At 51.8% G+C, this 22,930-nt stretch overlaps 1 protein-coding gene across 3 annotated transcripts; it reads left to right on the forward strand.

Annotated features, from left to right (window-relative positions):
• Positions 1-9,041: 9,041 nt before the first annotated feature.
• TRIB1 (tribbles pseudokinase 1) lies at positions 9,042-17,578 on the forward strand. 3 transcript variants are annotated; one of them, XM_001497655.7, is made up of 3 exons: positions 9,042-10,364; positions 12,453-12,745; positions 15,183-17,578. In XM_001497655.7, the coding sequence occupies exons 1-3, from the start codon at positions 10,005-10,007 to the stop codon at positions 15,646-15,648; spliced, it is 1,119 nt and encodes a 372-aa protein (XP_001497705.5). In that variant the 5' UTR covers positions 9,042-10,004; the 3' UTR covers positions 15,649-17,578. The 3 variants fall into 3 exon arrangements, with proteins under 3 accessions (XP_001497705.5, XP_023504723.1, XP_023504722.1); XM_023648955.2 differs by lacking the exon at positions 9,042-10,364 and adding an exon at positions 11,531-11,727; XM_023648954.2 differs by lacking the exon at positions 9,042-10,364 and adding an exon at positions 11,901-12,185.
• Positions 17,579-22,930: the final 5,352 nt, after the last annotated feature.

A 22,930-nucleotide genomic window follows, 5' to 3' on the forward strand; every position in this document is an offset into this window, starting at 1 on the left:
GATAAGTCGAATCGTGTTTTACATGAGTTAGGTAAAGCCTGCTTCAAACCTGCAGGTGAGGCCATGTGTAATCTCATCCATAGTTTAAGCAGAGGGACTTACTTGATAGTTTCCTAAAGAGGAGTGGAGAGAGCCAGCGAGAGAGGGAGAGGATGGCTGGGGAAGGAGGTGGAGAGAAGGGACAAGGGTAGCACAAGGACCTTGAGGAGAGCCAACCTTGGGTTTGAATCCTGGCTCCCTGTCTTTCTAATGTGTGACCTTGGGCAAGTTACTCAGCCTCTCTGAACCTCTCTTTCCTCAGCTGGCAAATGGAGGTGATAATGTCGTGAAGATCACAGTGAGTGACATGGACGGGGTGGTCAGCAGAGGTGGGGCCCCTCCCCAACAAAGGCGAGTCATCTATGACCAGACATTCTCCCAGGGAAGGAGACTGCCTGAACCCACAGGCGGTGTGGACACACCCCCCTCAGCGATCTTTCACAGACAGCCAGATTTTTGTCAACCAAGTTTGCGTAAAGGGAGTTCTAGCGTCTGTGCAAACCATGTGTCAGCTGCCCCGGCTGAGCATGCAGCAGCCAGTCACTCAGACCAGAGGAGAAAAGACCACTGAGAGCAAGGCAGCCAGAGCCATCTGGGGGGCGTGGGGCGGGCAGCCGGACCACCAAGGCCTCTCCACCACACTGCTGAAATGGCCTTCCCGCCCCCTCTGCAGTCCCCATGAGCGGGCACGTGGAGACACACCATGAACAATCCGTGACCCCACGTGATTTGCCCCTAGCCCACTTTACCCTTCGGTTCACAGTTTGCAACCATCTGTGGGAATATCGCAGGAGAGCCGCAGGCCTCGGGTTTTCTTAATGGGAATCCCAGAAACCAAAACAGCCCCATGCACAGGCCCAGACTCCCTTGGAGAATAAAGAGACGGGCTTGGCTGGCTGCCACCATGCCCTGGTTCAAGCTGAGGGGGGAAAATGGTGTGTTTGAAGAGGCAAGATGAATTACTTCTTGCCTACAGGCCTCAGACCAGATCATGGTAGGGTGGGGACTGCTTTTAACAAGAAAAGGGAAAAAGCAGCCCATAGGATATGTGTGTGTATATATACACATAGATAGAGATATAGACTTCTTTTGATGAATGCTTTATGTGTCAAGATGACTCACTGGTGAGGCAGGGCTGGTAAGGTCTGAGCACAGAGGGCTCCCTGAATCCTGGGAGATGCTCAAGGGGATTATGAGGCAATTATATGAGTGTTTAGAAAATCTGTGCCTTCCTGTCAGCTCAGCTCACACTGATCAGGCAGAAGAGGTGGCGTCCCTGGTCAGCAGGGCCCGTTTGCACATGGTTGTGAAATCCAGCCTGCATTCTGCTGGCTGAGTCCTCCGCCCCGATGGGGGGTGGCACCCAACCGGAGCATGGAGTACCCTTTCCTAGTTAGCTTCTAAAGGTATCCTAGGGGCTGGTGAGGCCATGCCTGTCAGATGTCCTAGTTTATTCAGAACAGTTCCAGCGCGTGCCTCACTCCCCAGGGCATCGTCATCACTGCCACGGCCTAAGAAAACACGGCCGCAGGTGAGATCCGGCCTCTGGGCTTCTGGTTCGTGACTCCTAACATTAAATAAAAGAATCCATGTCGGAGATGGATGGGGCCTCAGAGGTCACCAAGGCCAGTGTTTTTCAAACTGTTTTTCTCTAAAGCAATGGAAGCCTTTTTGCAAACAAGATCTTACAGAAGAACGTCTGATGAAAACTGGCGTGAACAGCCCAGAATTCCACATCAGCTTCCCATTCTCTTCCTAAGTACCATCATGAAGCTGCAGGGTTCCAAGGAACCCTGTTGGAAAACCACCAGTTTAACATCTTCACGCAAAAAAAGGAGAAAAGTGAGGCCCAGAGAGGGGGAGTGACGGGCCCACAGTCACCCCGTGAGCTAATGGCAGAGCGAGGCCTCCTACCTAGGTCTTTTTCGACACGGAGACCTGTGGCCTTTCCTCTGGCGACAGAGTGAATACCTTACATGTGCACCAAGCTTTCCAGGTGACAAAGTGTTTTCGCCTGTATTAGCCACTCCATGCTGCCTTCTGTCCCCCAGTCCCTTCCCAGCCTATAGGTGACCTTGGTGAGCAAGCGACTTGCCAGGTCAGCGGTTAAGGGCTGGGTCAGGGGAGTGAGGAGACTCCCCAGCCGAGTGGTGGGGAGGGTTAGCCATTGTCCGGGTGCTGGAAGAGGAATTAAGGCAAAATGAACCAAGGGCCCATAGACAAGGAGGGCTCACAAATGGAGGCAGAGCAAAAACTCAGAAGACCGTGAGGGGTGTCTCATCCTTTGACACAAGGCAGGCATGGAGCTCTGCTGGCCCCTGGATCCACGAAATCCCCCAGCCTCTGTCTCTGAGAAGCTTCTGGTCTCCCCACCCTGACAAGTGTATGCAAACCCTGGACAGGCCACTCATGGAGACAAGTAATCGAGTGTCCATGACCCTCCAAGGCCACCTCTTCTGTGAAGTCTGCCCTGATCCTTCCTTCCTCTCCTTGCCAAATTAGTCTCCCCCTTCTAGGCCAGGACTGTGGCTGTTTGTCTAAATTTCTGTTGATTCTGCCTTTCCTGCTGTGGCTCATTCCTGAAGGGCAAGGATTCCGCTAATTACAGATCAGGTCAAGGGAAGAACATTTTAAAGGTAAGAGGCATCAGAGGGCACCTGAGGAGGTGGGAGAGAGGATCTTGGTGAAGCTTCCAGGAATTCTTCATGCAGACCAGTTTCATACCTTAGACCTGGGTGAGCCAGCCCTGCCCTGGTCCTCCTCTTGTAGTATCCACATAGCAGGGGGGCATGCCTGCATAGAACCTGCATCCGCCCATCCAAATTCCAGGTACCCAAGGCCAGGGAGTTGCCTGCTCTAATGTCCAGAACCTGCTTCTAGGGCCCAGAAGTCTCTTTCCTGGGCCTGTTTTCCAAGGCGACCTGCTGGCCATGCTGTGTGCATCCCTAGGCCTGCGGGTGGTCAAGGAAGGGCCAAGGGCAGCACTGTGTGTGGGGATGGGGTTTCGCTATGTCGACTGGGATGTCCAGAACATGGCCTGGAGGTCCTACAAGCTGAGGGCTGAAGCTGGGGTGGGAACACAGGGGGAATCAGGTCACAGACTCTGGTTTGTACTCTCATCCAGGCCTCCACTGATTTTTGGGGGAGGCCTGCCAGGATCTAAGACTTCCTGTGCTCTTAAAATAAAGGAGAGATATTTGGACAGAATGTCTCTTCATTGGGAGATTGGGTGGTATACAAAGTAGAAAGAGCAAGGATGGGGGTCAGCCCCATCAGGGTTCCTAGCCTAACTTGTCACCTTCCCGCTGTGTGGTCTTAGACAAGCTAATCAACTTTTCTGAGCCTTTTTATGGTTTTGTAAAATGGTGGTAATAACTATTTTGTGAGATTGTTTTGAACGTTAAGGGAATAGGCAATGTGCTAGCAGATGAAAAGATGAAAAGTTTGTTTCTTCCTCAGTTTTTGGAAGCTTGTCTTAATATTATCTTCCCTAGATATGCCCCAATTTTTTTGTTGTTTATTTGTTTAGAATTTAGGGTCAGGGAGCATAACGCAACCCTGTGCGTGGCTGTGAAGCCATGTGTACCCTGAAACAGGGAGATGGAAACCGGGAGTCCTGGGAGCTCGGACAATTTCCCCGCATTTCAGAATGGGTGGAACGCTCAGAACCTTCCTACTGTTGCTGCCAGGCACGTACCTGGGTGTGAATGAAAATGAATCAGGCCCAAGCTCATGGGCAGCCCGACCTTGTCCAGAAAAATCAATCCAGCTTTGCCCACATTACACAATCTGTGATTTCCTGAAAAGTTGGAGGTAAATCCATTTTTAACCTGGTTTAACATGTATTGAGCATCTGGTGTCAGCTCAGCATGGTGGTGTCTATGAAGTGTGCGCACACACACACACACATGTACAGATGCACAATCAGCTGTGATTCTTGCTTTCAAGGTTCCCACATTTTTACCAAGCTACATCATAAATGCATCAAAGGACCTGGCCAAGGGCATCCTGGGGTAGACCTCTTATAAAACAAAGAAGCCTTTAACATGGGGAGAATGACTTCCTATTGACATCCTCCTTACCTATGTATTTGTACTTGTCAATGTGGATTTTCATAGTAATGAAATTACCATTACATGACACAGTAATTTTCAATGCTGGCCTATGGCAAGCCTTTAATGCATATTTGTTGAGTAAATGAACTGAGTTCAGAATCCAGGCATACCCAGACCTGATGAGCACATTTGTGTACGGGAGGATCACTCAAAGGTACTTTTCACATATGTGTACCTATTTGTTTCTGTAGGAACCCTGTGGGCAGGGAACAGCAGGCCCTTTTTATGCCATTTCACAGGGGACACAACTGATGCCCAGAGAGAGCAACTGGTTTCCTCAAATCAGTATCTGAAAAATCTGATGGAAGTTCAGTCCAGGCTGTGCCAGCAGGGGAAAGCCCCCCAATGAAATCAGGACAACCTGAGCTCACTTCTCCCCGTGGCTGACCTTATCTCAGTCCCTCCCAAAGGTACATGTCCATCCTCCTGGGCATCCAGGCTGGAGGCCCCCAAAGCTTAGGCCCCTTCTTTCCCCAATAACCACATCCTGTTGCCTTCTAGGGCTGGACATCCAACTCCGAAAGCTGTGCCCTACTCCTCAGTCCCTGTGTCTGCCCAGATGCCTGTTCTCCCTCCCCGGCTTTCATCTCAGGCCTTCCCATGGGTGACCCTCTGCCCTTGAGTACATTTATTCGATGGACACCTACTAAGCCCCTCCTTTATAACGGACACTGGGCTGGGGACTGGAGACCCATGGCTGAATAAGACACGGCCCCGGCCCTCTGGGAACACCATTGAGTGGAAAGTGCCATGAAAGAAAGGTAGGTGGAGGACTCAACAGCACCTGGGGGGATCTTTAAATCTGACTGTGGTGCTGGGGAAATCTGGGTGGTGTTTTGAAGGATGAATAGGAGTTCATTTGATTGGCAGGGGGAGGGAGAGGATTCCAACGAGAAAGAACAGCACAGGCAAAGGAGCAGAGGTGTGAATTGGCATGATGTGTTTAGGGCCCTGACAGGAGCTGGCAGGGTAGGGCGGAGGCGGGTGGAGGCGAGGAGATAAGAAAGGTGAGGGTGGGGATGGAAGAGGGGCCATTTCCTTACTATGGTGTTTGGATTTTATCTGAGGGGCCCCCCAAGGTTTTAGGCCAGGGCCTGATATGATCAAATTTACATTTTAGAAAAAGTACTGTGACAGGTGTGTGGGGAATGGACTGAGGAGATAAGGACACATCTGGTTTTGTGCACCCCTCTATCCTCAGCACCCAGTAGGTGCATTGGCAGCGTGGGCACTCAGCCATGAATGAGTGGGCCAGGCAGGAGCTTGCTGCAGAAACCCAGAGACGGGCACGGGAGAGGTCCAGGGTCTGTATCTATCAGGGTCTAGTCAGGAAACGAGCCCAGGGCAGGAAGGAAAAAATTTAACGCGGAAATTACTGACAAAGGTATTGGAAGAAGAGAAACAGAACAACATGGTATGGGGGTGGGGGTGGGAGCAACCCAGAGATTAGCAACATCAGGAAGCCGCTGCCACCCTAGGGCTGGAGGGACAGAAGTGGTGACATTTGACGCCACCAGCCAGAGTCCCTGGAGTAAGCCAGGACCACGAAGAGAGAGGCAGCGCCAAGGCTGGGCTCCCCGGGAGGCAGACGCAGAGATGCAGGTTTATCAGGGAATGTTCTAGGAAGGGGAGGGAAGGAGCGGGACGGGGCAGAGGGAAAAGCTAGGCTGTTTGCAACCTCAAGGAAGGCCTCAGTTGACCCTCAGGGGAGGTCTGAAGCCGGGATGCCCTTCAGAGTCCACCCAAGTTGGGGTAAGGAGGCCCAACATTTACACTTCCACAATTACTAGTCACTGGATGTGGACCTCCTGGGAAGGGAGTGCGACCTTGGGCAAGGTAGCTCTTCTCAGTGGACGCAACTTCCAAAAAGGGCTCTCAAGGGGCTAGGGGGTGAGAGGGATGGAAGTAAATCCTTCAGTCCTGTAGGGGAATCTGGCAGTACATGGCAACAGCCATACAGAGGGGCTGCCTGGGGTGGGGGTGGGGGGGGGGGCGCGGCAGCCACAGAGGAGGTGCAGTCAGTGCCTGAAGCAGAGAGAGAAGGGAAGATGTAGCTGCTACCCATCTTCCCACCTCCCTCCAGTGCCTCCCACTGGGCAAACTGGGCTGGAAGTCAGTGGGCAAGAGAGCATGGGAAACAGAGTTTGCAAGGGGCAGCCCCAGGGAGCTGAGCATGGGAGGGCAGGGGACGGCTCTGAGAGCAAACAGGCCGGGGATTCTGGCCTTGGGGGTGTCTGGGGGGCTTGGTGGGTGGTGATGCCTGTCTCTCAGAAGAGGCTGTGAAGCAGGTGTGCACCGTGGAGGAAGATGCTGATGGGCTACACTGAGTTTGCCATCCAAGCACAGATGCCCAGCAGGCAGCTCAGTGGTGATAGGACTTTTAGGCTGCTTCATTTTAAAACGGTTTATGATGAGGGTTTTAGGCTGGTTACTTTTAAAACTACAGATGAGAAGCAGGCTCCGAGGACTGGAATTTTGCTTGCCCTTTTGAGAGACATTTGCGTTTGTGAAGGAAGGGGGGATGACCTTGTGGGGACCTGAAATTGGCCACCCCATATGTCTCTTTGGCATCAAGATTGTTTTGGGCTGATTGCTTTCGATAAACTGGGACAGGGAAGGAGGCTCTGGGGAATGGAACTTGCCCTTGTTGGGACACATTTACATTTGTAAGGTAAATCTCTATCTGTAAAAGGTGCCTCCCGCTCTGTACCAGGAAGAAGAGGAGAGATGACCTTGTCCCTAGAAGCTCTTAATGGGGAAGGCAAGAACTTAAGTTGGTTGCTGTCTGGCAATCTCATGTAACTGGTTTAGGGTGGTGGCGTCTAACCTTTCTAACCTTTACTTAATCCGATTTGATTCTTGTCTAAAAGTCATGGGATCACCCAATGACCAGACCCCACCTGCACTGATACCATTTTAACTTTTTTTCATGTTCTTTCCTTTGTCTTCGTAAAGAGATGACTCACATACCTATGCCTTAAATTTAGCCGTAACCCTCAACTCGGGGCAGCAGCAGGAGCTCTGACTGCCCATGGGTCTTGTCCCCACGCACCAGCTCTGCCTGCCCATGGGTCCTGTCCCCATGCCAGAGGGGGCAGCAGCGGCAGCTCTGCCTGCCCGTGGGTCCTGTCCCCATGCTACACTATTCTCTAAATAAAAGAGCACTACTGCCAGATCTTAAGAGTCTAAGAAATCTTTCTTTCGACTCCTCGGCTCACCGACCCCGCATCATTTCATCTTAAACATTGGCACAAAATACACTCAAAAGGTGGAAAACCTCAGGTGGGCTCTCTCCTGGCGACAGGACCAAGAGCAACCTCCTCAGCATGGCTTTGGAGCTTTCACATTTTCCCAAAGGACCTCTGCAGGCTCAGCTCCCCACTTCCCTGGCCTCTTTGAGCCAACCCTGCCCTTCCCCACATCCCACCCTCAGCCGCCGGCCACCCACCATTCACACCTCCCTGGGGAGCAACTCTCTCACCATCCCACACATCCCCAGATCAAATGGCCTTCTAGATGGAGTTCTCCCTAACTCCTCCTTTCTCCTTACAAATTGTAATCTCTCCTTTGTGTCTCCAGGAGAGCTTTGGAGCCTGAGAGCTCCACCACTTATTTGCTATTTCACCACAGCAAGGAACTTAACCTTTGCAGGCTTCTTCCTCTGTGAAGTGGGGCTAAAACCCCACGAGGTGGATACAGAACTGAAGAGAAGCATTATGTGTAAAGTGCTAAGAACTGTGCCTGACACTTACAGGCCCTAATTCATCTTAGCTATTATTATTATTTTAATTTTCATCTTCTAATCCCCAGCGCCTAGCCCTTGGTAGATGCTTAATTGGTGTTTGTTGAATGAATGGAGATCTAATATGGAAAAGGATTTATCATTGGGGTTCGACCTGGTTTTAGAAAATTAAGTATTTAGCAGAAGCCCAGGGAATCCTGATACTAATTATCTATGTTGGGTGTGCAGGGACTCCAAATTGACCTGGTTCTCTCAAGAAACGAAAACGACAGGGTTCTAAGTTATTTTTGTTCATGGAGCTTTGTGCAGGGCCTGGCACACATTTCATGCTCACCCAAATCACGTTGCACGAATGCACGCACACGACCTGGCAGGGCTGTCCTGGTGAAGGCAGTATCACTGTCGGTGGCCAGAACGATTTCCATTCCCTTACACGCCCACCACGGAACCCGGGCTGGCCCCGGGGCCCCAGACCCTGCTGCGCCTGTGGCGGGCCAGGTGGGCCCCTTCCGCCAGCCAGCTCCCCACATCCTTTGTTTCCCCCCGGCCCCGGCTCAGGAAGCTCTTTCTGCGAGTCACCGCGAAGGGGCGGCCCGGGAGTCTGGAGAAGCTATTTCCGTGCAATCCGAGCGGGCGGCAGGCGCGGGAGGGGCGTGGAGGTGGAGGCAACGCAGAAGGCCCCGTGTTTGCTTTTATTTCATCCAACAGAAGGTTCTATTTGTGGAAGCGAACAGACGCTGGGGATTAGAGCTGGGAGGGGGCAGGAAAAGGAAAAAAAAAAAAAGCCACATCCACTACCACGCACAGGTCTTCCCCGGAACTACCGCGTGGGGGTGAATGACTGATGCTGGAATTCATCACCTTCCCTGTCCTCCCTTCCTCCGGCTGAGCCGAGGCTCGGCGGCGCCCACAGCTCCAACCGGAGGTCCCAAGGTGGGGGGAGATGGGGGGATCCCCGGGGCGAAAGGCGTAACCGCGGGGCTGCAGCGAACGGCGGGTGCAGGGAACCGGGGTGCGCGCGCCCGCAGTCCATTGTGCTCGATGTGAATGGGGAGCGCGCGCCAATCAGCAGTCGCTTCGCCCCCAAGGCCCCGCCCCTCCCGCCCACTTCCCCGGGACCCTGACGTCACGGGAACTTTTCCTCCGCCCCCTCCTCCGGCTTCTCAGCGCTGAGCCCCGGGCCTGCCGGAGGGCGCGCGCCGCCTCCTGCCCAACCCAGCCCCGGGGGCGTGTGCGCGCGCCCAAGGCGGCTCAGGACTCGCCACCTGCACCGGAGCGCGCGCTGCCCAGAGCATCCCCAGCCGTCGGGCCACCCCCATTGCCCCCGCCGACCCAGCTCCACTTCTCCTCCCCCCGCCCCCCCGCCCCGCTCCGGTGACTGCTAGCCGGGCGGCAGGGCCCGAGTCGTCGCAGCCACCTCATTGCACAACCCGGCTTCCCAACTGTTTACACAGCCCGGCCTGTGAGTGTGTGTGTATACAGCGTGAGTCACCGGGAGGCGGAGGAGGTGGAGGAAAAGGAGAAGGAGGAGTGCACTGGCCAGGATCGGTGCGGCGCACACACTCACTCACTCACACCCAGTCACTCTCTCCGAGCGCGTCTCGCTCGCTCACACACACGCCGGGAGCCCAGGAGCGCGCAGGATCCCGAGCGCCGCGGAAAAGTTGCTCCGGCTTTCGCTCCGAGACTTATTGCTTTGGGAAGTGCATTCGCTCCGTGGCTCCGCCGAGCCTGCGAGATCCTGCCCTCTCTGTCCGGGACCTCGGGAACGCCGGCCGCGGCCGCCTCTGCCTCCAGGACCGCCGGCAGCCTCGACAACAATAGCGGCGGCCGTCCCCAGCGAGGCGCCCCGAACCAGTGCTCCCGGGGGTCCGGGGACCCGGACCGGCCTCCGCCCCCCGGACGCGGGGCCAGCGTGGTCCCTGCGTGCAACGCTAGCACCGGGGAGCCGCTTCTGCTTTGCCCCCTGGGGGGGGGTCGAGCCAAGCTCCGTCTGCAAACTCCATCCCGCGGGCTGGAATAAGTCGCGGCGCGGCGCCGAGCCCGCAGCGCCTTCCCGCGCGGATCCCGGGACGTACAAAGCCGGGGCCGTTCCGGCCCGGGACGGGATGCGGGTCGGTCCCGTGCGCTCTGCCATGAGCGGCGCCGCGCAGCCCCGTGGCCCAGCCTTGCTGCTCCCGGCCCCCCGAGGCGCCCCAACCAAACGCCTGCTGGACGCGGACGACGCGGCGGCCGTGGCGGCCAAGTGCCCGCGCCTCTCGGAGTGCTCGAGCCCCCCGGACTACCTCAGCCCTCCTGGCTCTCCCTGCAGCCCGCAGCCTCCGCCCGCCGCGCCGGTGTCTGGCGGCGGCGCCGGGAGCGCGCCGGGGCCCAGCCGCATCGCCGACTACCTGCTGCTGCCGCTGGCCGAGCGCGAGCATGTGTCCCGGGCGCTGTGCATCCACACGGGCCGCGAGCTGCGCTGCAAGGTAGGAACCCGGGGCGGGGACCCAGCGGGGGTCGGGCGGTGGGGGAGACGCAGTGGCGGACAGAGGTGCTTGGGGTCTCGCCGGCCGGTGCCCGGGGACCATAGGTGCCACCAACGCGTGGACTTGGGGCAAGGTGGATAAGTGAGTTGAGCCTGGTAAGGCGGCGTTTGACCGGGTTCACCCTTTAGGGGACTGAGGGCTTTCCGATGGAGTGGCATCGGGGGCTCGGCAGTCAAGAGGAAGTGCTGTGTTCAGTTACTTTATCTCTCGGTTATTTCCTTAGCGCCCACTTTAGCGCGTGGCGTGCCATATAAGTTGTGGAATTGAAATGGATTCCAGGGCCATGCCATTCCCCTTCTCTCATTCTCCTCGCCTCCCCCCCTCCCCGCCCCTTGTCCTGGAAGGACGCCCTGCAGTGGGTGCCTCCTTGGAGCTTAGAGCAGCTGGCAGCTCTCCTCCGGGGGTTTCAAGGCACCCGGGCTCACTGTGGGTGGTAAGCGGGTAGGAACACCGTGTCGGGCTCGGGGCTTGGGGCTTCCAGCTTGAACCTGCGCTGGGACGGGAACCCCGTCCTCCCCAGAGGGCCGTCTGAGGGAGTCTCCCAGCCAGGGCGGGGAATTCGCCCCGAGTAGAAATGTTGGAAAGCCCACAGCGACTCGGCTCCCTCGCTTCCATTCATGTCTTGAGTTTCCGGCAGCGATTTTCTTTTGAACATAAGGGATTCCATCCAGGAGGGGATACAACTCCCAGAAACAGGATCCTCCGCGTGCTCCTCCAGCGCGCAGAGACACACCACGTTCCCGGCTTTGCGCGCCTGACACCCGCGTCCCCGACATCCCTCAGGACCCTCCAGGCTGCTCCTTTTCACTCGAGAAATAGGGTCACCCCTGAGTTAAAGTCGCTCTTGGGTTTTCTGCAACTCACCTGACCCCCCCGCCCCCCCCCCCCCCACGGGCTTGCTGCTGCCACCTACTGTCCGACCTGAATGAAGTTTCAAATGCGTGATCAAGCCCAGTTTAAAGGGGGAAAAATCTTTTCTTTTGGGTCGCTGGGGCTAACAGCATTTTGGGAGAACTATGTGTGTGGGATGGGATGGGGTGGGGTGGGGTGGGAGGAGGGGGGCCGAAGAGAGATTTTTCTAGCTGGTGCCAGAGCAGCCGGGCCTCAGAGGTGGGGTGGGTCTGGCCATTGTGCAACCCCTTCCAGTTCCTCTGAGCAGATAATAGCTGAATCCAGATGGTGACAGCCCGTGTGTCACCGTTTCCAGTTGAGTCTAGGATATGAGTAACCGGGCTAAACAAAAAAGGCCCTTAAAGAGACCAGCCAGCTTCTTAGAAGAGATGCTCCCCATTTTCTCGTGAGGGTACGGGAAGGGGGAGTTGGGGGGGGGGATTAAAAAAAAAAACAGAAAGGAAAAAACCATGGAGAGGATCCCACTTCCCTCCCGTGAGAATTTTAACTCAAGGCTGCTTATACCTGAGTCAGACTGTAGACAGGCTGCTTAAGGCTGCCTTGTCAGAGCCTCTCTCCCAGTCATCTGTTCCTTCTGACTAATGACAAATCTGTATGTTCCCCAGCCCCTGCTTCCACTTGGTGGCTGCAGAGTCACCACATTCTGGGCTGTCTCTGTGCTGAGCACTTTGGCATTTGGGTCTGCAAGAGGTCATGCATTTCCAGGGACTGCTTTTCAGCTCCTGGAGATCCCAGCGGGAACCTTCTGTCAGCCACTTTGCTGGGGGCAGCCTTGACTGCCAGCAAGGAAGGGCCACAGAGGGCCGGTCTTTGGGGCTTAGCTTTCCGGAGCTGATGGCCTCATGGAAGGTGGGAACATATATAGAAGACAGTTCTTTCAAACCATCCATGTGGTAGCTCTTTGGATATTTGCTAGCCCAGAGCCCTAGATGTTACTGGTCTGGGGTCTTATGGGTAGCTGGGGCTGCATAAGGTGGGGTGGCAGAGATAGGGGGCAAATCAATGGAGCCTTACTGTCAGCCAAAGCCCAAAGACTGAGACCTGCAGCCCAGCCCAGGATTTGGGGGGCAGCCTCTACTCTTCTAGCCTCCTGAATGGGTCCCCTTCTCTCTGCAGGTGTTTCCTATTAAACACTACCAAGACAAAATCCGGCCTTACATCCAGCTGCCATCACACAGGAACATCACCGGCATCGTGGAAGTGATCCTTGGGGAAACCAAGGCCTATGTCTTCTTTGAGAGGGACTTTGGGGACATGCACTCCTACGTGCGAAGCCGGAAGAGGCTGCGGGAAGAGGAGGCCGCCCGGCTCTTCAAGCAGATTGTCTCCGCCGTTGCCCACTGCCACCAGTCGGCCATCGTGCTGGGGGACCTGAAGCTTAGGAAATTCGTCTTCTCCACGGAGGAGAGGTGAGCGGCCTCCATAGCCCCTCCTGTGGCCTTCTGGAACCAAAACGAAGGTGCAGGTTGAGCAATTAGGTGCAGTGTGTCGGGTCAGAACAACAGTTGGGGCTCGGTTGTCCCAGAGCTAGTGTGCAGAAGTCCTCTGCCGAGGAGCCATCACCACCAAGGTTGGTTTATTCTGCACTGTTGTGGATGTGGCCTGGGGACACCTTGGTGCCTCTGTGGGATGTCATGTGATAACAAGATGCCCTCCCCGCTTCCGCCCCAGGATCAGGTTTATTCCCCATTCTTGTCAGAAGGGTCAGTTCTTCTGGGGTGTAAAAATCAACCTGGCCGTCACAATCTTGACTCCTAGAGGAAGTTTTCAGATCCTTGCTTCTACTGAGTGGGGTTTTTTTTTGTGCCTAGAAAGTATCGCAGAAGTAGTTAGACTGTGGTATTTGCAGAATTCCGCCCTCCTCCTCCACACACGTTCCTTTTCCTCTTGGCTCGGCCCCCAATATTTTCTTCACCTTCTCCGGTGACTTTTTAGATACTCGTTTGGAGACATCTTCAGAAAATAGCCACATTGAATAATAAATGGCAGTTGGCTGCAATCGATTGCTAAATATAGATCATGGCTTACCTCCTAAAGGACAGGATGAGCTCGATAAAAGAATAATGAGGCATTAAGATTCAGAGTTGAGGTTTCAGACGAGAGGATTCAGGAAGGCGCAGGAGATAAATTTTATCTGATTTTAAGAGGTGGGCCACATCCCTGGTGGAAAGATGAAAAGCAATACCCTTGTAGAATTGTAGAGGTGGGTGTGCGTTATTTTGCTGCAGCTCTTCTTACAGGGCTTACCCCCCTGTGCATTTTCACCCTTAACTCCAGATCGTATGAAAAAGTCCAGGGTTGAGTTGCCGTGAAGCCTGGTTTGTATCTGACGTTGCAGTAATTATTGGAACATACTGATTAGCAAAGAAAAGCAGAGTGTTTGCAATGAAGAAGTTTCCAATTCCTGGAACATGCTCTTTTGATATGGTGATGTATTTTCTGAAACATGCCTTACACACCTCCTTACTAGCTTTTGAAATCCGCATTGCACAGGCGAATGTCATGGGCAGGGAGTTTGGCAACCGGAGGGTTAAGCAATGGCAGGCTGACGCTATTCGTGTAACCAGCACAGGTGCAGGGTTTTAGTACTACAGCAGCCAATCAGGGGCGGCCAGTGCGGGTTGAGTCATATTTTCCGTTTACAGAACCAATGGGTATTTTACATAACGACGGGGAGGTCAGGCTGAGGACATACCGAAGTTAGCACATGTATACTACACTCCAGAGAACAGGAAGGCAGGAAGAGAAAAAAAAAAAACAAGCAGACCTTTGAGAGGAAAAGGAATTGACCCATTAGCCAGTACCAAATGTTTGCATTTAGCTTCACAACAGGTGACTTACTGAAACAGGGCTATTTCAGAGAAGCTGGGAGGGGCAGAAGCTGTCACCAGATATTAGAGGTTCCCCATGTGGCTCTGGGCTTTGGAGGACCCAGGAGACGTGGGTGGCTGGATCTGAATAAGGAGGCACCTGCAGCTTCATAAGAGAGCCTTTGACTAAAGGTTTTTCAGACTCTGGTTGTTACCTGAGTGGATAAACCCCCTGGTGGAGTAAATGTGCTTGGGTGTGGATGTGCCGTCCTGGGGGCTGGGCTGTGTGCACATATGTAGGTGTGTTAGGGCTCCAGTATCCTTCAAGTCCACCAGCCGCTTCTGTTGGCTCACATAACCTCTCCGTCCAGGCTAAGCTTCCTTTGCAATTAAACATCCCAATAAATGTCATTAACATTCCTTGCTCCTTTCCCATCACAGTTATCACAGCCTGGGCCCAGGTGGACAGAGTTCCCTCTGTGCATATATATCCATATGAACAGGGATACTGACAACTTGTGCATAATAATAGTGACTTGGGGCTGTGTTTTCTATAATGCAAAGCGAGGGTCCAGGCAGCCCTGGCTGTCGAAGGCATGATAAGAATAAGATCGGCTTGTAGGATGCTCAGCCCCTCCCTGAAGAAGTAGGATATACGGCTCTTCTCTGATAGCATGTGTAGAAAATGTCAGCAGTCCCTTGAGACAAGCTCCTACTTCTGCAATGTGAACCTTGTAGGTTGTGTAACCCCTCTTAGGATATCTCTTATAAGCTCTAGCACAATGAATAGTATTTGGGGCTTTGCATCATACCCTCCACCCCAAGCACTCTCTCAATACTTTGCAAACGTTTATTGCAGTGTGCATTGCTTTGTGAAATCCTGGGTGGTTGCAGGACACTGCGTACTGGATGAAGGGGTACATGGCGTTCCTTGGGCCTTTGCTGTCAGTGCCTGTGGGGCATTGTTACCAGGAAGGCCTGGTTTTTTCATGAACAGCTGATCTGGAAGTAATGGCTTGTTTCCTGTCTTCTGCAGAACCCAGCTTAGACTGGAAAGTCTAGAAGATACACACATCATCAAGGGCGAGGATGATGCTCTCTCAGACAAACATGGCTGCCCTGCCTATGTGAGCCCCGAGATTTTGAACACCACCGGGACCTACTCTGGGAAGGCGGCTGATGTTTGGAGCCTGGGGGTGATGCTCTACACCCTTTTGGTGGGACGATACCCATTCCATGACTCAGACCCCAGTGCCCTTTTCTCCAAAATCCGACGTGGACAGTTCTGCATTCCTGACCACATTTCCCCCAAAGCCAGGTGCCTCATCCGCAGCCTCCTGAGACGGGAGCCTTCGGAGAGACTCGCCGCTCCTGACATCTTACTCCACCCCTGGTTTGAGTCCGTCTTGGAAGCTGGGTACGTCGACTCAGAAATGGGAACTTCAGACCAGATCGTTCCAGAGTACCAGGAGGACAGCGACATTAGTTCCTTCTTCTGCTAATCCCAAAACCTCAGAAACCTCATAATGTTCACACATGGCATTTCCATTTCTAAAGATGGACAGGCCTTTCGGCGTGGTGCCAACCAGATATGTGATGGCGTAAAGATGGTAGCTGCTGAACTCAACGGGGGACCTCCCCTTGTCCGTTGTGATGAGCGACTTGATTGATTTGAGCAGCATACACTCTGATGGGCTGTCTTGAAAATTGTTCCTCTTCTTAATCAACCCTCACCAACTATCCCTTTGTCAGAGTCGGGGGTTCCACATCTTTTCTAGGTGGCAAAGAGTATGGATATCCTACAGCATTTGGTCAAGTGAAATGAACTTGAACATTCTAAGGGGAGAGGAAGTGAATCGCACAATGGCATTTTGGGCAATAACCTATTTTAACAGGGTGACAAATAATTTGGGGCAATAAACCTGCCATGTTCGAACTTGTCTTTGGTAGCTAGACTTTCGCTACCCCAGCTTCTCTGACCGGAAAGTTCTCTTTTGGTTTGGTTTGACACTCGCCCTTTCTTCACACTCAGATCTACCAGTGACCGTGCTCCGTTTTTGGAGCAGCTGTTTCAGCAGCATAAGGCCTGCCTGAACCATGAACCCAGACTCTCTCCGTTTCCTGCCAAGACCTCATTTGCACTAATGCCTTCATTCTGACCTTGAAACGTCCTCCCCTCCCACTTACCAGCTAACCATGGAAAAGTATCACAAAAGATTCGAACTCCTGGCTATTTCAGAACTCTGAGCTCACACGGAGAGACTGCAGATTTTTAAAAAGAATTTGAACACTTGGAAACACTCGCTTTTTTGGTTCCCTTCAAATATGTCAGCGTTGATCCTTTCCTTTTTTTCCCCAAGACCATCTCAGGGTGGAGCGTTTTGTCTAGGAGGAGAAAGATAAAGAGACTCTCCACTCCCCACTCCCAAGAGCAAATGTTAAACATCTTCGTGCTTCAGAGAAAGTGAATTTGGGACAGTCTTAGACAATTCTCAGACCAACTTCCAGAGTTATACTCTAAGCCCTCACGGGTACGGTCTGCCTCTGGCATTGTGTGTGCGTCTGCAGTCTTGCATGAACGGTTGTTAATATTTCAAATGTGGTGTGGTTTATGAATACATCTGCCTAATCAGCGTCTGGAGTGATATAGCAAGCCCCAAATCTTTGAGGTCGCAAAGGACTTTAAAAGTCATCTAGTCCAACCTCTTTTCCTCTTTCTGCCACCTCCCAATGCAAAAATCCCCCTCTCAACTTCTTTCACGGGTGGGAGTCCAACCTCTGTTTGAATGCTTCCAGAGATGGGAACTCACTACTTACAAAAGATAGAGCGAGACAGAGAAACTGCACCTTGCATTAAAAACCAAGTGCAGACGAAATCTCAGTAAACGTCTTGGACAGTACTGAAATCTGGTGGTTAAACGGGTAAACCAAACATACTGTATTTTGAGAAATGGCACAAAAACGGGCAGTCATCCTTAAGGGCTAGGCCTAGCCAAACTACTAACCTGCATTGCGAGAATGCCGTGTATACCTCACGTACTGTGTACTTTGTACATATATTTTACCTTTTTTATATATGTCCGACACTTTCTGTTGTTTAGGCTATGAGGCTTGTTTTGTTGTCTGTGTCTGTCTGAATAACCTGCGTGTCTAAAACCACGTGAAATGTGAATGATTATTGGCAATATTACCTAACAGAATCATGGGACTCGGAGGAGAAGGAGGACAGAGGCCTCTGTCTTACTAACGCTCTCGTGGTTGCTCGACTGTTGTATCTGTGATACATTACCCGGCTAAGGACTCGGGGCTGGCTGGGGCTTCTGCCGGGAAAGCTGGAAACACTAGACCCTTCCTGTACATGTGTATATATGTGAACAGTGAGACGGCCGTTTTTGACTTGTAGAGAAATTTTAATAAACCTGGTTTCGTAAATAGGCGCTGTGAATTTCTTTTGAGTCCAGTCTCTCTTTGCCTTGTGCAGTTTCATGCGGGGGATGCAAAGGGCTCTGGCCTGAGGGCTTGGAATCTCACGGTGGTGGTGGTGGTGATGGTGGTGGTGGGGGCGGTGGGGACAGAGAAGTCAACAGACAATGATTGTTATATATGACCTCTGACAGATTTGAACCTATTCACTTTTTCCATGGAAGTGGGCAAACTCGTTTCGATAGTTGAAGCCAATTTGGTGAAGTTGGGTTGGTGAGGGCTATGGGTTGAATTTAGAGTGGAGAAACATTCGAGGAGGAGCATACATAAATGAGCCTTGCATCGGGAGAGTCCCTCTGGCTTTTGGTCTTTGTTAGGTCAGGGACCTGTGAGAATTTGATGAAAGCTGTGGTCCCTTCTCAGAAAAACGTACACGTGTGTATCCAGCAGAATTTTGTCATAATTCCAAAGGTCCCCGTATGTCCCTGAAGGCATCTTAGGCTTCCTGTTGAGAACCAGATTCTCCCGTTAGACTTAATTAAAATGGCTAATTGAGACATTTCCTTTTCTTTCCCCCTGTAAGAGTGAAAATGGAAATAAAGGAAAAACTCAAGTGACATTATTTTGAATCACAAAAGATTTTGATTTAATTAGGTTTATATCTTCCCTATGACATCAGATTCTGTTCTAAATGAAGTGAATTAGCACTGGAGTGATCTTTGAAAAAACTTTATGTTGTAAATTATAAGGAATATACAGAAAAATGCACAGATAAGTGTATAGCTGTGAGTTTTCATAAACCGAACACACTGGTGCAACCAGCATCCAGATCAAGAAAACAGTCCCAGGACCCAGGAGCCCCCTCCTGCCCGTTTCAGTCCCTACCTGACACCCCCTCCATGGGACAGAACTTCAACTCTTGAGTTGGACTGTAAAAATTAGACTAAGTCATTAACTCTGGGCTTAAACAGAGAGGCATACACAAGTTGCCGATGACACAATTGCCCTTTTCTTGGACTCAGGCTGAGATCACCCAGAAAAGGAGACCTGTGACACCAAGGTGAGTGCAACTCAGGCCTCGTGATCCAGGAACTTAAGAAAAGAAATGGAAAAAGCTCATCAGAAGCAATGTGGGAAATGGCCCAATGCCTGGGGAGCTTAGAGACTAGGAAGCTGGGGGTTGGTCTATGGCCATCCCATGAATAGAACCCTTAAACCCCAAAGTTCCTGGGGCCTCAGAGCATACATTGTAGTGTCGCCCTGCTCCAAGGAACCCCGACGAGGCTCAGCATAACTCCTTGGGCATATAGAAGGCTAACACTTTGGACTTCGCCGAGCTTTTTAATCTAAGGATTTCAAAACACTTTGTAAGCGATTAAGGTTACAACACCTCTTTGTACTGTTGTTACATGCACCAAGTGAGGGAAATATGGGTCAGGATTGGCTGGGATGACACGTGATGCCACAGATCCATAAATTTAATCTCTTCGAAGTTTGGAACAAATCCGGGCAATCACAACCAGCTGCATTATAGAAGGTTGGAAAGCGTGTGCTGAGCACTGGCTGAAAAGATCGTCACGTTTATTCCCTCTTGGGAACTCAACATACTCGCCATTTGAGTGAATCATTCAAGTATCATCTCAATAACTTTTTATTTGTATCATATTTTCTAGAAGTTTTACTCTTTCCCTCCCCTTCCTCCCTCCCTCCCTTCACAGCAGTTGAGTGCAATAAGAAAGTCAAATGTTATTTGCTCCATTTTATAGATGAGAAAACTGAGGCTCAAGTGTCTTTCAGTAGCCACTCAGGAATCAGCAGCTCAGAGCTGGGATATGAACTCAGGTCTTTGGGCTCCTTGCCCAATCTCGTTGCTATGTCTGCACACCGCCGCATAAAGCCTTCCGGTGAGAATGACGATTGGAGAAGGTAGCTCAAGACAAATACAAATGCTGAGTCTTTAGCCCCATTAATGTCTTCAAAACAATCAAATACATCAGTCATAAGGGTGGGAGCAGTACCAAAGATGAGAGATCTGTTTGTTCAATAAACGTTTACTGTGTACCTGTCAGGTGCCAGGCACTGTGGTAGATCCTTGGGAAACAGAGGACCAAGACTCAGTCCCAGCTCACTGAATGAAAACCTCCATGAAGCCAGGGACTGTGGCAGTCTTATTTACTGCTGGCTCCCTAGCACCCAGCACAGTGTCTACCACAGCAAGGTGTCCAATGGCGGCATGGATGGATAGGTGGATGGATGGAGGCTTGGATGAGTGAATGGATGAATGGATGGATAGACGAGTAGATGGATGGATGGATGGGTGGATGGACGAGTGGATGGATAGATGAGTAGATGGATGGATCAGTGGATGGATGGATGGATTGGTGGATGGATGGATGGTTGGATGGACAGACGAGTAGATGGATGGATGGACAGACAAGTAGACTGATGGATGGATGGATTGATGGATCGATGAGTGGATGTATGGATGGATGAGTGAATGAATGGATAGACAGATGTCCTCCAGCAGCCAGCAGCTCATGGAGCTCAATGGGGCTCCAAGTCAGACAGCCAAGAGCATGGAAATGGAAATTTTGTGACTGGAGTCTCATTGTAGTCTGAACCCTTCTGCTGTATGAACTTGAACAAGCGGATTTGCCACTCTGGTTCTCATTTGCTCATCTTTAAACAGGAGTGATGCTCTTTGATTTCTTTGGTCCCTTTAGCCGCCATTCTGTGAAAACAATGATTCTGTGATTCTGTGAAAACAGGCCTTATAATTATCTTCATCAGAGTGACCATGGGAATCGCTTTGTGCTTCCTTTTAAAACTAGGCACAGCAGCGTGACTGGGTTCCTTGTCTAATTTCATTCTGGGTGAGGAGAGGCATTGTAGCAATGAAGATTATGGAACTGGCTTTTCAACGTGACTTTGGCTGGGAAAGGGAGGGCAATGTTTAGTTAATCACCCCCACCCCTCAAAAAGAAGAAAAAAGTAAAGAGCAGGATCTCATTACCAACCCCTGGGAACTGCCAGCATCAGATTTCAGTGGCTTCTTTAAGGACCCCAGTTGCAGTCAGCGACTTAGTGGTTCCCAGAAGAGACAGAAGAGAAAGATGCAGCCGAATCCCGTTCATTTTATTTTCTCAGCGGCCCCGTAAGGTGGGTGACTTGTTCCCATTTAACAGATGTGGATGCTGAGACCAGAGGCAGAACAGTTTGCTAAGGTCATGCCCCTCGCGAGTGGATGGGCGCCACTCCAACCCGGGCCTGTGTGACTCCAGATCTCTGCCCTATCCTGTCCTGTGCTTTCCAAGTTGGGTCTGCCATGGTAGATCAGCAACACAATGTCTTCTTTTTGGAGCAGCCGTGTTGCTGGGAGATTTTGTGCCAGGAAGTGTACAGTATGCTGGGTTAGTCCTGGTTTCAGTTATGACTTCCACCAGCTGAACTTTATCAGCGGAGCGCTCATGGTGTACCAAGAGCTGTGCCTAGTGCTTCAGATGAATTAGCAAATGATTACTTCACAGTGCTGCTACAAAGCAGTACTGGTATCATCCCCCTTTCATAGACGAAACTGAGGTTCATCATAGATGAAACTGAGGTTCAGAGAGGGTAAGGGATTTGCTCAAAGTCACACAGCACAGCAGTCATTTGCTAATTAATACACAAAGAACCCTTAATCAGGAAGTCTTACTCTCTCTTTTGTTGTTAGAACCAGGAGGGGATTTTATAAACAACTTAGTCCTAAACGCAAGGTGGTATCCTGGAACAGAAAAAGGACATTAGTGGGAAAACGAGTGAAATCCAAATAAAGTCTGGAGTTTCAGTAATCATAATGTGCCACAGTTGGTTTCTCAGTTCTGACACACATATACCACGGAAATGTAAAATGGGAACACAGGAGGAAACTGAGTCAGGGAGATGTGGGAACTCTCTGTACCATCTTCGCAACTTTTCTGTGAATCTATATTATTCCAAAATAAAAAGTTTCTTAAAAAATAATTTAGTCCACACTTGCCCCATTTTCAGTTCGGGGAAAGCAAGGCTAAGTCCCAGGAAGCCACAGCCAAACAGCAGCAAGGCCACTGCTGACCCCGCCCCCCAGGCCCGCCCCTGCCGCTGGCTTCCTGGGTGCTGGCTGGTGTGTCCGCGTGAGCTGGAACGCGTCGAGAGCCGAGTGCCGTGAATGTGAGGCACTGCCATGGAAGGTGTCAGAAACTTTTCTTTGGACACGGGACACGGCATTTTGAAAAACGAGTTCCTAGGTCTGAGCCTCAGACCAGGCCCTCCATGAGCGCATCCATCAGTTTGCCCCGTGGTCATCCTCCGGGTCAGCCGCAGCCAAGGCCGCTGAGCGGGTCCTGAGTTTGATCCCAGGCCTCATGAGCTAGAAGGCGGAGGAAAGTAGCCGTGCGACGAGGGCGTGGCCCCAGTTTGAAGAGGAAGGCACGCAGTGGCCAGGGCTCAAGGATGCTCCAAACAGATTTCTCATCCCGGCTGCAAGTCAAGAGGTTGTTGGGTCTCCGGGAGGCGCGGAGCCACCGAGCCTGCTCCTCGCGTTCCGCACGGGGTTCCTGGCTGCATTCCCTGGGGTGGGGTAGGAGCTGCCCCCTCGGAGGCCAGGCAGCAGGGTGGTCCACGCTCCCCCATCTTAGAGATGGTGAAGCAGTACCTGAGCCAGGAGAGAGAACAGCCAACGTGCAGCCAACAGTTGCCTTGTATTTGGAATTTTCAGTGTCAATAGCTGGGGTTTGAGTTGGTTTCCAAGTTCCTGCCCATCAGCATCTTTCCTACTTCTTCACTGGGGAAGTGAATTTGTGGATGCCATGAAACAGGCAGCCTCCGAACAGTCCCTTTGTCTTAGACACACTGCTGCACAGCCTGTGCCTACGATGAGCACAGAAAGGGCACAATTAGAATAACAATAATGGTAGGAACCCACAAGTGCTGAGGACTCAACGCTGCCTTAGCACTTTGCAAGCATGGCCTCAGTTCATTCTTTCCACTCTGTGAGGAAGGGAGTCTCATTTGTCCTGTTTTACAGGTGAGGACATAAAAGCCCAGAGAGGTTAACTCACTTGCTCAAGGTCACACAGCCAGTAAATGGGATCCGAACATGGGGAGTCTCACTTTAAAGAATACACTCTTAACGTGGGAGTGACTGGCTGCCCCCATTCCGCTGTGTGTTCATCTTTTATATGTTATTCCCACAACTAAAGTCCCGTCATGTCAGTATATCCTGATCTCTCTTGGGGGAAAACACTTTATGTTCGACGCTTTGAGGAGCTGGGCATAAAGAGGAAAGAACTTGAACATCAGGGTTAGAGAGACCTGGTGGCAAATCCCAGCTCTGTAGCTAAT

This window comes from Equus caballus, chromosome 9 (assembly GCF_041296265.1).
Source record: "Equus caballus isolate H_3958 breed thoroughbred chromosome 9, TB-T2T, whole genome shotgun sequence".
In the NCBI taxonomy this organism is placed as follows: domain Eukaryota; kingdom Metazoa; phylum Chordata; class Mammalia; order Perissodactyla; family Equidae; genus Equus; species Equus caballus.

Bases quoted from the DNA above. Each gene is read 5' to 3' on its own strand.
- TRIB1 (XM_001497655.7), top strand. From the start codon at position 10,005: ATGCGGGTCGGTCCCGTGCGCTCTGCCATGAGCGGCGCCGCGCAGCCC. The intron at 10,365-12,452 runs GTAGGAACCCGG...TTCTCTCTGCAG, and splicing joins GCCGCGAGCTGCGCTGCAAG to GTGTTTCCTATTAAACACTA. The intron at 12,746-15,182 runs GTGAGCGGCCTC...TGTCTTCTGCAG, and splicing joins GTCTTCTCCACGGAGGAGAG to AACCCAGCTTAGACTGGAAA.